Source organism: Cucurbita moschata, unplaced genomic scaffold, assembly GCF_002738365.1.
Source record: "Cucurbita moschata cultivar Rifu unplaced genomic scaffold, Cmos_1.0 Cmo_Scf00003, whole genome shotgun sequence".
Classification (NCBI taxonomy): Eukaryota; Viridiplantae; Streptophyta; class Magnoliopsida; order Cucurbitales; family Cucurbitaceae; genus Cucurbita; species Cucurbita moschata.
Window position 1 is genome coordinate 5,119,037 of NW_019268519.1, and position 15,129 is coordinate 5,134,165.

The 15,129-nt window shown below is 36.5% G+C and overlaps 1 protein-coding gene across 4 annotated transcripts in view; it reads right to left on the reverse strand.

Moving 5' to 3' along the window:
- Position 1: 1 nt before the first annotated feature.
- LOC111439468 (sterol 3-beta-glucosyltransferase UGT80A2-like) overlaps positions 2-15,129 on the reverse strand; it is a 20,548-nt gene continuing 5,420 nt past the window's right edge. For 2 of the 4 annotated variants that reach the window (XM_023077143.1, XM_023077150.1), the window contains 13 exons: positions 13,862-14,019; positions 10,514-10,747; positions 9,460-9,571; positions 9,027-9,197; positions 4,558-4,621; positions 3,785-3,842; positions 3,521-3,698; positions 1,873-2,003; positions 1,644-1,746; positions 1,440-1,516; positions 1,051-1,098; positions 809-958; positions 2-305 (listed from right to left, as the gene is read on the reverse strand). In XM_023077143.1, the coding sequence (XP_022932911.1) occupies positions 144-305; positions 809-958; positions 1,051-1,098; positions 1,440-1,516; positions 1,644-1,746; positions 1,873-2,003; positions 3,521-3,698; positions 3,785-3,842; positions 4,558-4,621; positions 9,027-9,197; positions 9,460-9,571; positions 10,514-10,747; positions 13,862-14,019 (1,646 nt within the window). In that variant the 3' untranslated portion in view covers positions 2-143. The other 2 variants (XM_023077155.1, XM_023077146.1) reach the window with 2 other exon arrangements.

Here is a 15,129-nt window from a genome sequence, read left to right on the forward strand (position 1 = left end):
CTTATCAACTTCCTATGTCATTCAACACAGACCTCAAGTATAAAGTATATTAGAAAATTGTACGGTCGATACATCGATGAAGCTAGAACTGAAATAATAACAAAAAAAGAAATATATTGTATTCATCAACTGGAGCAAAAGAATTAAGACATATGGAGAAGGCGTCTAACTGAAAAGCCACGTTTAGTATTTGAGACAATCAGAGCTCTACTTTGATGAAAATGTTTGTGGAAAGCCTTCACTGCACCTTCTACGCCATCTTCGCTTCCTATGGCCTTCGACAGTTCCACAGCCCTCTGTTTTACCTGTGCAATCAGCCCATCCCAGAAAAATAAACAATAAGACGATGAAAAGAGCTCAGTAATTGAAACACGACTCTTTCTTCCGAGCAACATGCACATTTTCACATACTTATGACATCGAGAGCTTGGTTAAAATACAACGTTAATGTCTATGTTTATCTTGATTCTCAGGATGATTACCTTTCTATAAGTTGCAACATGAAATCAGTGTGCTATACTATTTATTAACGAAGGCTTAGGCTTCTATGGGACCAAATGAACATGAAGGACTACTTTCAAAGATAGGGGTACCGATTGATTCGAATTCTAAAGACTCTTGTCAGAAAGAATTTCATCGAACATAGAATAGCTTGATAGAGTATAGAGTCTAAAGGGGCTCTCTGAGTTTTTGATGGGCAAGTCTCAATAATCTCAATTACAAGGACAAGGACCAAAATGATAACTTTGTGTTAACTCAAATATTAATTTTAGAAGTCACCAAAAGTTGAAATAAGTAGCTAAAATACCTTGGGTTCAAGCATAAAGTTTATGGCATCAATCAAATTTTCAAGCGAAAACTCAGCTATTGGGATAGGCGGGGGACCGAGTCCCCTTGCATGCACACGGTCTCCCCAAAATTGCTGATCACCGAAGATCGGCACAATTGTTGTTGGACACTGAAAAAAACAAAAACAGGAACAAGGCTGAGATCCGTCATTATGCATAACAACAGTGTCAAAAAAGATAAAGAGGAATGGTGAGACTTTACAGCAGCTTTGAGACCAGCTGCAGTTGTTCCAGCACCCCCATGGTGTACCTGAATCATTTTTAGAGAACATGAAAAATGTTTAAGTTAATATTGTTCAACATTCCATTATTTGCAACGAGCCGAGCTTTGACCGAGTAAAATGAATGTAGCCGATGAAAGAATGTACCAGAAACAACTGACCCACAAAGAGTCCCAACACTAACCAATCTAGAAGCATAAGACTAAACTGATAATTATGAAAAGCTTGATGAACAGATATCCATAGAGATACATTAAACCTAGCAACCTGACCACCTCTCAACCCCTCTAAACAATCATGCTATTCCTCTCAAGACCAAGACAACAACCATGCCAAGTTGTAATTTAAGGATAGCACTTAAAAACTTTACCACAGCCATGCATCTCGGAAATAGCCAATCGTGAGGACAGTTATCCAGCACGTACACGAACTCTTTTGGCTCTGCCACTAGATATACAGAACCATATGCCTTCCATCAGTCGAGCATTGGAAGCCACGAAACATATATATATCTTTTTTCTATTTCATAAATGAACCGGCAAAAAGAGAAAAAGGATAGAAATATTAAACTAACAGTTTCCAAGACCACCCCAGCCTTTATTGATTATTCCCCTCCTTCCTGTAATGTTCAGAGCTTCAACTATGATCTGTGTCATTTCTTGTGGTTGTTCAACAGGCTGCATCAAACTCAAAATTGAAAAACTAGATGGATAATTTCATCCTTTCATAATTGTTTATAGCGTAACTGAAACTTAAAACATTTAAAATACTAGAAGATCAAAAAGGTTGAAAATAGAACTCACAAGGCTGCCAAATCCAATATAAATGGGCTTTTCACCAGCTGCTAACCATTCCACAAGGGAACTTGGCGGTTGATAATTTGAAGCAAGGTCAAGGAAACAAAATCCAACTACATCAATTTTAGGCCCCCAATCTGAAACAATGAGAAAAGGCTTTCATTAAAACAAGGAGTACGAGTGGGATCATCGAGTACCACATGAAGTAACAGAATTCCCAAAGAACAGGAAATGATAGCAGCAAGAATTTATAAACAACAAATCCTGGGAAAAGGAGGAAATAAGGATGGATGTCATACTGTCAATTCACTACTCAACCCAAAAACAATGAATTGCGGTAAATTTAATTTTACATCAATACTTTAATACTCCAACACAAGTCCTCGAGATAAAATACCATATTAATTTAGATGGAATAAAGTAAACAAAGGAGGATAGTGACAAAAGAACTTGCTAAAGCTAATGCAGCTCCCAGAAGTATTAAGCTGCAATTATGTTCCTTAAAATTTTAGTAGTCCATACTTAAGCCTTGGAAGGGGTGTCGCAGGACCTAAGTGCTTCTTAAACAAGTAATAGCCAGACTTCGGATAAAAACAACTATAAAAAGAAAAGAAAAGAAAAAAAACCTACAAATATCTGAAATAAATAAGAAATGAGGAAAAAGGAGCGGAGGCTGATGAATAATCTGGAAAAGAAGTAGCTCTTTCTTTGATTGGATACGAGAATCCCCTTCTCAAAGGATTTGAAAGGCTTTCGATTCTGAAAACATACACAAGGGGTAACAAGAAAAATGAATCAGACAGCTAGTTAGCTTGTGCGCATAGAATACATGGGAGGGGGATGTGAATAGGAAGGGTGGGCTATCATATTGGTGGAGTCGAAGAAATAAAAGGAAAGGTTTGGGGCTGCAGAAAGATGAAGAACTGAAAGAAATGAAGGTTGCATTGCGAAGATCACCTTCCAAGGATTCCACAATAATTCAACGGGCGAAATTAAGAGGGTATTTGGTATTGAATCTGAATTTGATTTTATGATTTGCAAGAAGTGAGGTACACTCTCCCTCTCACTCCATCTCTATCAACTCTGGTTCTGCATGTGTAGTCTTCAAAAATTTACCCAGACTTGTTCTTTATCTCTCTATTCCCACAACTGTAGTGATTCAAACCATTCATGCTTAATTCTGCCATGATGTACCTACTGGGAGTCTTTAGATAAAGCAAAAATTTCAAACTTCCAATCTAAATTTACGTACATTTAGAAAATCTGGAACTTTAATGTTCAAGATACTCCAGCAGAGATTAATAAGAAAATTTTGTTGGCCTTCATAACTATACTTTAGATTTTAGTTTGCTTGATTGGGGTCATTCTTGTAGTTTGCCTCCTTTTATGGGCTCTTTTTTTGTATGCCTAGTGTATTCTTTCATATTCTCAATGAAATAGAATCTTTTTTGGGGAGGAAACATTACTAAAAATAATATTATCTTTCAATTATGCTATAGCAATCTTACAAATATCAACAGAAGTGATTTTACCTTTGGGCTTTGGAATAAGGTGAGGACTCCATATATAACCATAAGGCAACAATTACTAAAAATAATATTATCTTTCAATTATGCTATAGCCATCTTACAAATATCAACAGAAGTGATTTTACCTTTGGGCTTTGGAATAAGGTGAGGACTCCATATATAACCATAAGGCACCTCCGGAAGACTGCTGTACTGTCCAGTAAGATAGGATATTCGTCTCAGTTTCAACTTCTTCCTCCTGAAGCTATTTATAATGTCACGAATTCCGAGCCAAATTAGAGTATCAACTACGTTATACGACAACTGCCAAAAGAGCAAATATTTAGATGTATTAAAAAAAGAAAGAAAAACAAAAGTCCAACAAGTGAGAACCATCAGGAGTAAATCACCCTATTTCCCATATGATGCTTGACGTTGGCTAGAGGATGAGGAAAATCACTGGTGGGCCTGAAAAAATGGTGCTGATGGTTACTGCATAATCCAATGGAACAATTGTGCTTTTCAAATTACGTGTATTAATTAATCACAGATCATAACTTTGATCTCTGGCATAACATCATCATGCAGATGAAAAAACATCAATACTTCTTTGATGTTCATATCTCCAATTCATAACCTTTCTAGATTGTCGGGGATACAAAATTTAAAATAACATGGCTGACTTATCAGTTTTCTAAGAATCAAGAGTGAAAGCAAGGGGAGCTTTAAGATTTTCCACTATATTGGAAAGGATTAGATGTGGACCCAACCAATCTCATTTAAGACCAACATGGATTTAATGAAAATTCTTGAGGAAGGACCCACCACCTTTGTTTCTTGAATAAGAACCATAATTGGGCTATGTTGTTGCAGCACTTTCTGTAAGCTAATTCTTTTTTAATAATACCCAAAAAAAAAAAAAAAAAATCTATTGATGCAAACTCCACAAATGAGTGAAATCAGATCCAAACAAAAAGTAATAGGGCCAGAAAAGGAACCCAAAAAGGAATCAGAAAATTGAAGATCAACTAATTAGACACCAAAATTGAAAGTTAATGATTTATTCAATGTTGTTAAAGTTTAGGGGCCTATAAACACAATCCAAAAAGTCCAGTAACTACGCTTGTAATTTAGAATAATACTATTTGAAAATTATGTACAGCTGGATCAATACAAGACTTACGTCCATGGCATTGTGAAAAAGACATGAAGTGGTAATCTCAACGCCTCAGCAACTTGAGTATGACCTGAACAGTCAGTGAAGCAATTTAAGTTCATTAGATGATATTCAAGCGAGTAGAAACAAACTGCTAGCCAATCAGGCAAAAAAGGGGTGGTGCTTGTGCGCTTTACTTGAGGCAAACTTATGACCAATTAAGCATGGACAGAAATCAAGCCAGACAATCTAGAATCTTCGATAACATATTAATTTTAATAAAAGTACCCAAGTCAAAATGAATACAATTGAAAGAAGAATGAGGTATCCTGACAAGGATTTTCAATGTGAAGGTCAATTTTGATGGGCGCTTTACTTGAGGCAAACTTATGACCAATTAAGCATGGACAGAAATCAAGCCAGACAATCTAGAATCTTCGATAACATATTAATTTTAATAAAAGTACCCAAGTCAAAATGAATACAATTGAAAGAAGAATGAGGTATCCTGACAAGGATTTTCAATGTGAAGGTCAATTTTGATGGAATATCGATGTCGATGAAGTTGGTCAGCCATAATAATCCCTCCATCTCTAAGTTTCCAAGGAAAACTTGAATTTTCTTTGGATAAGGGTCTTCATAAATTACCAGATAAAAGATTGTTTGCCGTTGGCCCCTGGGTATGAATTAAGTCTTCCATCAAAGATCTATCTGAGAACTTCTTTGTAGAATCAATTGGCCAACACCATGATTTATTTTCTGCCTTCAAGGTGACCGATTACAGTAGCTGAGGAGATCAACCAATTCTAAGGTTTCATCATCTTTGAGGTTTCTCAGGCCAAAATCCCAAGAAATTTTCTGGTTCATTGACCTTGAGCTCTAGCCTTCCTTACTCTAAACCATCTGACCATTGGTTTGCTGATCCAAATAAGTCACCCAAGTCTCCAAAGAAACTTGTTATCCTCAATCAAATATAAAAACCTGCCTACTTCCAACTACGGGGTTGCTTACTGCGAAACGATTTTCTAACATGGAATTTCAGGGGCCTTAGTTCATGGAAGAAATGTGCATTGGTCAAAGGCTTTATTCTCCAACACAAATCAAGCATTGCACTTGGATCCTCGAGTGTAGTACTTATCCTTTTGAACAACCTGTTCTTCAATGTATTGGAGGTCATTGAAGGTGCTTTCACCCTTTCCTTTTTACTTTTCTTTGACTGATGGTTGTAAATTATGGTACACAAACGGTCCTTCCAACACATCCTTCTAAGGCCCCAATTCTGGCAAGAGGTCCCTAATTTCTTCTTTTTTTTAGTACTACTGACTGATCTTTTCTATGTACTGATACCGTGATAGTTGGATCCTTGGTGGGGATTTTAATGCCTCTGGCTGATCCCATGAGAAATCTAATGCTAAACCTCCCACTTGCAGCATGAATCATTGCATCCGTTCCATTTAATCAATGATTCATTGACAGACTTTCCCTGTAAATGGTAAATTTTCTTGGTCTAGCCTTCAGAATATGCCCTGCCCAATTGCTGATTAAAAAAAAAAATCATAGCTTCGAACTCTTGTATATCAAATTTTTCAAGTGCATCAGTTAAAAGGTTTGATTGAGTTACCTTTGACCTCTACCCTACTATGATCACCTTTGGAGCTGAAAAATGGGGCAATCATCCTTTAAGTTTGAGAATACATGGATGCAGCATCTTTCCTTTTAACTCTCTCATGAAGGATAGGATTGGTGGAACAAAAACTCCTTAAAAGGCTGGCTTGGACATGGAAGCTTAGAGAACTGAAAGAGGCTATTAAATCTTGATGCTTTTTTATGCATAAAAATCTATAAATCCATTCTTTCTAGTGATCTCCAAGCAATCGATGTACTCAGGAATTTGGGAGCTTCAGACACAACTTTCTTGAAAAGAATCACCATCAAGGAACAGCTCCTAGACTTGGAAGCAACGGAGGAAACACTTGTATCTGACGTGTGGCAATTTATTCACATGGTTGGTGAGCAAAAGGCGTTAAATTCAGCGGTTGTGCATAGGAAGGATGTATTTCCAGTCAACAAAGGTAAACAAGTTTGCAAAGAGAGAATATATATTTCCCTCTAGTTGGTGAAATTCTTCCGATACTTCACTGAAGGATGAAATTTGAACTGTGCCGCTAATGAGGAATTTTACTTGAAGTTATCCAAGAATTTGTAGTCTCACAGATCCACTCAGTTTTTTAAGTTAGCTAACGGTGAAGAATTCAGAAATCATTAGGCTCAAGGGGTGCGTATTTCTCTATCTTTTGGAACGATTCAATTAACAAGAAAAGTATATGCACTTTCAAAATTGAAGGATATGATGTCTTTGGTGATAGTGCAGTAGTGTCGGTTGAGGAGGAGTTTATGTAACACCTACATTTTTAAGAAAATAAATAAAAGAATATTCAAAAGAAAAGAAAAAAGAGAAAGGAAAGCAAAATGACACGCATGCAAGTTGGAGAAGATAACCGTACAGTCAACGGTTAGTTTCTCGATCTACATCCCTTTTTTAAAGAATTTGAAGCTAGCCATTTTCACCAGTTTTATTCTCTTGACTTAATTTAGGGCAGATTGTGGACTTTTGGAAAACTTGAAATTCTTAACGACTCGAACCAAACTCAGGAAGTCAACAAACAAATAAGTAACCACATGGAACAAGTTTTAAAAAATACTTGGAGTGGAGTAGGACCATGGGCAAATGATTGGAAATCATGTTTAGAAGCCTAGTTAAGCTAGTTTCAATGATAGCTAAGCCTAGAAAACTTAATAGTTTATGGTTTAGCACAGTACTTAGTTTTACCGCTTCCGTAATGCATAATTGTGAACTCTGATAGAGTTAATATGTTTATAAGTTTTCCAACATGTCTTGGTTGTTTTACTACCCCTTGTTTGAGCATGTTGAGCATGATGTATGTTTATATATGTTTATAAATGTATGATTTAGAGTTTGGGAACCCGTATATGCCTAATTATGTTATGTGTTCTAGAATACATATTATGAGTATGTTAGACCCTGTACTGCTGTTCTACGTTATTATCTAGTTTTGGAGTTCACAGAACATTGGGTTGACTAGGTATCTCATAGGGACGATTAGGGTGCAACCCCTATTTGTGAGCTAGCTAAGGGAGGGTTAGGATCTACTTGATACACAGAGTTCAGTTACCACTCATAGAGAATCCCAAGAGTCATAGAGGGTATACTACTGAGGCAACTACAGTTGTGTCTATTGGGGAGTCATGACCTTATATTGTTCTACCCGAGAGGGTGTGAACAGGAATATTACCATTTCCGCCTGAAAAGGCGATACAACAAGTAGTTTATTGTTTCCGCTTGAAAAGATGACGCAACAGGTAGTTAATTGTTTCCACAATGCAATAGGTAGTTTGTTGTTTCTGCTTGAAAAGGCAATGCAACAGGTAGTTAACTATTTCCGCCTGAAAAAGCGATACAACAGGTAGTTTACTATCTTAGCCTTAAAAGACGATATGGCAGGTAGTTTATTGTTCCTAAGACCTAGTTTACTGTTCTAACCCAAGGACGGTATCCTGAAAAGGTTATGCAACAGGTAGTCTATTGATCTTAGGACTACGCAGTTGTTGCACGACACCACTAAGGTGAACCTTTTGATTAGAGCTCAGTAGGCAGTCATGTGCAGAGTGCAGTTACCTTTTTTAGAGCGAAGGGCTCCTCCATACTTATAAGATTTAACCTAGGCACAATTAACAAGGTTGAGGATGGACCTAAGAGAACGTAAAGCATAGCCCTTCGTAGGGGCCATGTATTTTAAAGCCCTTCCTAAAGGCCACGTATTTCAGAGCTCGTCATAAGGGCCATGTATCTCAAAGCCTGACATAAGGGTCTAAGTAAACTAGAGCTTGCCATAGAGCCTAATAAGTACTCTTTTAGAGAAGTAGTAGTGTATAGAGTTTTATGCATAAGCCTTATACGGCAAGCATAGACTAGAATCAAGTATAAGTACGACGAGAGCCTACAAGTAGGTTGCTTACTTACTATTTTTATACTTATTCCATGTTATTCTATTTTTTCAGATGGAGTACAGACCACTGTTGATAGCGGGAGCGTTGGAGTCATGCCGCTATAGGGGGTGCCCTTTAGATCAAGTCGTCATCCTTCTTGTCATTTTATTATTATTTTAAATGCTACTTCTTGAAACTTATGTATCTTTTGTAAACCGTTTTAACTTAACTCCGTGGATATTGTTTGTACCTTTAACTATCGAAAATTGGGTCGCTACAGTTTATTCCATTGAATCAATCGAGAATTGGCTGCCAATCCAAGGAGTTTTCAGTCACTTGTCAAAATGAAAAATTATTTATTAACCAAAAAGACTCTAACCGATGTTTAAAGGGCAGGGAACAAATGGAAGCACAAGGAGAGAAGATTATAAGTAAAAAACTAAGAAATCCCAAGAAAAAGAACATAGAAGAATAAATTTGGTTCTAACCATATGCAGGGGGATTAGCAATTATTGCATCTGCTTTAAATGGAATTTTAGATTCTGGATCGTCATCCTGGCATGCAGGAAGCAATGAGAAAATAATATCCTTCAAATGATTTCGTTGGGTATGTATCTCCGAAGGTCCAGATGGAAGGAATCCTTTGTTCTTAACCATATCTGTAAGAAATAAGCAATACCCAGAAGAGAGTTAGTAGCAAAGCTAACTTTTTCAAAGAGGCAGCAGGAGAGGAGTGTATGTAGATTATGTTCATCATTGTTGTGTCTTTCAGGTGAAGTTCTTCTTTTTCTTTTTCTTTTTTCACTTTCTAAATACTGATGTGTTCATTGCCTTCATTTCCATAGCATTTTGAATGTGTTCATTGCTATAGCCTTTTGAATGTGATGCAAAAACATATGGGAAAATAATCAGAACACTTACAATCTGCAAGAACTTTAGCATCTCCTCCTAAAGGAAAGAACTCCAGCCCAGTAGAGAGTACAAAATCTTTAAAATTTGCATGAGTTGCCAATCTAACTCTATGGCCATACTCCTGCAAGTAATGTATCATCTCTGTCAACTTAAAATTAACTTAACCTATCAAGTTTGTTGAAGAACAGGGCCTGTATCTTAATGCATATTTAGAAAGGGTTCATGAGATTTGATTAGGAAACCAATTCCTCAGTTCCATGTAAGGAGCATATTAATCCTTTGCTACAATCAAAATGGGACAAAAATTTAGTCGATCTGTACAAACTTCTATACTACAACAAGATCTAACCTAAAAGTACCAACAGAAAATTTAGCCAATATGAACGAAACATTTGCAAGTCACAATGCCTAAAGTGTCAAACCCAGATAATATAGTTTGGATAATATATTTTGGAAGCCAACAAATTATGTTATAAAAAATATAATAAGAATTCTAATTAAAGTTCTTAGTAATAGATATAAATATGCCTTGCATTATATAAGTTAACCCCAGGCACTGGGACCATGCAAATGTTGATGAGGTATCACATGAATTTACAACTAGGGGCTAACATACAAAGAACATCGAACTTAAATAAAGACTTAGTAGTTAAGTAGTGAAGCCAGTACTACCGTGACATTTTCTTTTCCACAATGATACTCTTTTTTCCTCAAAATATTGTAGCATGTTTATAAATTGTTCAGCTTTTAATTTCAAGAAAAATTGTAAAGATATCCAATTTTTATTATTTTGTCTCATTAAAATGCCAAGGTGAGGTATGTAATGAGTTAAAAGGCTCAAAGTTCACAACAATACAACGCCATAAGGGTTTCACAAGGTTTGTTAGATTATATCTCAGCCAAGAACATATCTGAAAAAAATCGCATGTAACAAGGCAATGATGATAAAATTGTTAAACCAATACATGTAAACAAAAAATAATAAGAATAATAAAAATGAAAGATCAACAAATGAAAAATCAGTTAAAATTTTGATAAAAAAAACAGAGAAAGTGAGGAGAACCTGCAATCGCTTCCCAATGGCAACGAAAGGTTGTACATCCCCTCTTGTGCCAACTATGAGCATCACAATTTGTAGTGGGGGGGTGAATGGAACGTCTAGGGGTTCTTCTTCTACAGCTCCATCATGCATAATACCAGTTTCAAAATGGAAGTTTTCCGATTGAATGCCTTCTGGAACTTCCATTTGCACAGTTCCATCTTCTTGAACTGTGGCAACCTTTTTCAACAACTTGAGCTGCAAACACAATTTTGATTTATAACTTTGTACGAGGAGCATATGATTATAAAATATATTTGTCCAAGCAGAGAAGATGTACACTACATCATAGTAAATTTTTTTAAGTTTTATGGGCTTGGCAGGTGTGAGGGTGATGTAGGTCACGTGACCAAAGGATTGGGAAAAATGAGGTTGAGAAGGTTTGTGCTTTCAAACATTGTTTTTAAAGTCGAAGGTGGATTAGGAAAAGGAGCAGATATCGAAGGCAATGGGCATGTGAGAGGTGTGTCAAAGGGATTTGTGCTAGAAGTGGAAGTAGGTATGGTAGGCTGTACGTGAAAATCAGATTGAGGTACAAAAGCTTGTGGTGAGGGGTCAACTGATGGAACAGGGAAAATTTCATATGAGAATGTGGCTCCATGATACAGTTCTGATAAAATTGTGGAAGGCACATGTGAGGTCTGTACGCACGAGGTGGGTTTTTGAATCATTGCAGGGTGCATGGATTCAATCTCCAAAGAAATTTGAGGAATTTAGCCATGGATTCCAGCATCATATCAGATGTGAGGATCTTGATTAAAGGGCATTAAAGGAAGTGGGATGGTGGTTCGGAGGTCCTTTTAAGAAGAGCAAGGAACTACTTCCGGCCAGTCTTGTTTTCACCAATAGATTTGATAATCTTATTTAAGCCTCATTCACTCCAAGCTTAGCAATCTCTACCCAATGGCCTATCCTATTGGATATCTTTTTGATCCAAAGCACATATTCATCAAGACGACTCTCTTTAAAAACTTTTGGTTTAAGGGCAGTCTATTAGTGTAGTGAAACCAGTGATCAACCAAGAATGAGATCAATTTTCAGAGTAGAGGTGAAGGATTAGTCTCTTGATGATTCAATGATAGAAAGGTCACAGCTTTCGTCAATGGATAAGGTCTTACGAATCATTGAGAAGAATAAAGAATCAAGTTAGATGGTTGGGTGACATGTGAACAGTGGAAAGGGTGTGGGATGGGAGAGATGTACGGAGAGAAAAGAAATGATGATAAGTTTGTTGTTTATGTTTAGTTGATCTTGAACGACTCCTTGCCTCTATCATTTTTAATAGAAAGTGTGTGCATATATGTGAGAGAGAGAGAGAAAGCAGAGAATTGAAACCCAATGTAATATCTGTTTTTTAAAAATAAATAAATAAATGGCAGAAAACGCGTGAGTTGTTGCCACCATATGCTGTGGCCGGCGAGAGCAGAGGAGGCGCAGGGATGACATGCAAGGGAGGCCAAAAAGTACGAATTTCAGCTGGAATGAACTCTCTACCAGTTTGTTGAAGGAATCACGGCCTATCGTGGTGCAGTTTGAGAGAACCAGACGGCAGACCAAGAGACACGCGAGGAAGAAGACAGGTCAGTGAAGACCGGTTCACGTAGACCAGTCCGGTCCAATCGCACTGGATTTCCCCAATTTGTGCAATTCAATCGTTTTAGCTCCTCATAATTTTTCTAAATGTAGGACCTTTTTGAAGAGTTCGGTGAAATTTGGAATTTCTGGAGGCTCAAACTCGAACAAAAAGTGTTGTGCATATCAAGCAAGTAGCACCTTGAAACTTCGGATTTAGCTATGCTTGTAGAGAGCATGTTATAAGAATTTGAGACTAAAGTGAACTGACTTGATCTATGAAAAGCATAGCAAACTGTTATGATGCATGTTTTTCTAGAAATGGATGGATTGAACTCTGAGCTAAATGAAATCAAACGCATGACTAGGTATTCGTGTTCAGAATAATTTGCTATGTCCCGGTTGATGATTTGTTTATACATGTTATGCTAATGTGGTTATACAGGGATGATTAGGGGTTTGGAAATTAACCCCTAATCGTGAACTCAGCTAGACTGTGTTGAGGGTCCGGAGAACTATTTTAGAACTGGCTTGATTTTATACTTGTACCCTGTGAGGACTATTAGGGAGTTTGCCAATTAACTGGGTCTTTCCCTGTACCCTTGAAAGTTGGTTGAACTAGATGAACACTGAGAATGCATGAACCTTAAAATAACTTGGAAGTGTATTGTGGTTGTGATTAGGGGTTTCCAACCACTTCCTAATCGTGATCTTGCTCAAATGATAATCGTGATCTTAGAACAAGGACCATATAGGTAAATGAGAACTTGTTAGCAGAGGCTTGCTACCTCCCTTGTGAACAAGGATTATGGGTTGAAATTGACGTTAGAGTAGCACCTCATGGGCCTATGATACAGATCTAGAACAATGATAATGATGAAGGGGACTAGCAAAACGATGATCTAAGATACCTTAAGAACTTAAGATGAACTTCGAGGGCTGGAGGTTCAAATAAGACCAAGAGATGAAAATTTGATAGCTTCCGCTAATTATCCTAAGTTGAGCTTAGGTGGAACAAATAAACCTAGGGTGTAGCCTAGGAAGATCCTATACTTGGGAACAAACTCTCAAATAAGAATAGGACACCAAACGAACGAACAAAATGAAAATGGTAAGATTTAAGAATGAACTAATAACTACCAATGGGCTACTTACTAAATATATTTTTATACTCATCCTTGCTACTTCAATTTTCTTTTCAGATGAGGCTTGATGGCGCGGTTGAGGCGAAAACTTACACGAGCTAAGGTTGGATTAGATTGGTGTCTTTTTATTCTCATACTTTTTATAAACTCAGTTGTGTCATTTTGTTTCCTTCAATGATTTGACTATTGTTTTACCTGAATTTTTTTCAATGCATGCATGTTTTAAAAGTTTAAATTTATGTATATGTTCAAATATTCCACATCAATAAGTGATGATCCGTCGCACGAGACTTTCGAAAAGTGGGTCATTACACCCAAAGACTTCAGAGAGATAGGATGGAGGAAATTAGAGTAACCGTTCCAGCATTGCAACCACAACCCCCCAGAAAAATGTATCTTTCTCTCCCTGATTTTCATATATCATACAGAAACTATTTTCAAAATCATTTGGCATATCATCTAGCTTATTTCTCAAAGTGCTTTTTTAATATAACCATCTAGTTATTGCATCACTATTGAATGAAATCATATGCTTTTAGTAAATTTGTCAAAAAGACATAAAGTAGTATGCCAACTCAAAAGAAATTTAACATACCTTCTTCCTGAGAGAAACTTTTTCATCAAAAATATGTGGAAATAAATGATTGAATGCATGACTCTCTCTCTTGGTAAGCTGACTTGAAGAATCCAATTCCCAACCCACTGATGATTCTCTTTGAGTATTATCTCCAGATGAACTCCTGTCAGTATTTCCTGAAAGCATATTCAGATATAGGAGAGCATATAGCTTAACAAAAAATCCAAAGTCCCACATTTATTTTAATAGATGCGTGCATCCAACCAATTTACAGAAGTGTGCAATTGTAGGAAGATGTTTCTGGGATGGGTTATGTGGCAGAATTCTTCATTTAACCAGAAACAAACAAATCATTGATAGATGAAAGACAGAAAAATGTTCAAGGATACAAATTTCCTAAGGGATGGAGGAAACAGAACAACCAAACAAACAAAGTAATGGCCTTCAAATAACGAAAACCAAACAAATAAAGTAATGACCTCCAAATATTACAAGAGCCAAAAGATAAATAAAACATGAAGAAGAAAACCGCCAAAGAAGATCTCGAAAAAAGCAACAATAACCACTTCCATTATTAGCAGTCTGATTTTTAAAATAATGTCTCTCATGCTTCAAAAGTTCCCTCTGACAGCAAGTATGAGGAGACACTTCCATATAAATTTTTTGGAGTGATCATTTGCTTCACCGATTTTTAGAAGTTGATCTTTGAATTTATTTCATTTCATTACTTATAGTTAAAGTCAAAATATTCTGCACGCTTTTTCCCTTCAGATTCCTCTTTCTCCATAGATCAATAGGAAGAAGACCTTTGACTTTAATCCAACCCGCATTGCATGGGGTGACTTCGAAGAAGCCACGTGTTTGTGTTTTACATTTTTCAAATTTAAGATAAGAAATTCCTACTTTCACTCAAGACTGCTTCTCATTTTGACGTAGCATAAGAGCCCTGTCAGTATCAAAACACATCTTTCTTCAGCACCTCAATAATGAAGTCTGGCAATTATTACGGTATGTTCCCATTCAATCTCTGAAATTCTTCCTTTTTCAGTCAAAACTGCAAATTCTTATTCTTCGCCTCAATATAAAGGCCCCTCGAAACAGCAAAGTAAATAAATAAATAAAAACCTAACTCCTCACAAGATTGAACCCTTATCATGAAACTGTAATGAAACAAAAGATGCTTAAGGACCTCCTCCATCATAGAACAAACTCTTTATTTTGAGCCAAAGAAACACCAAAAAAAAAAAAAAAAAAAAAAAAAAAAAAAAAAAAAAAAAAAAAAAAAA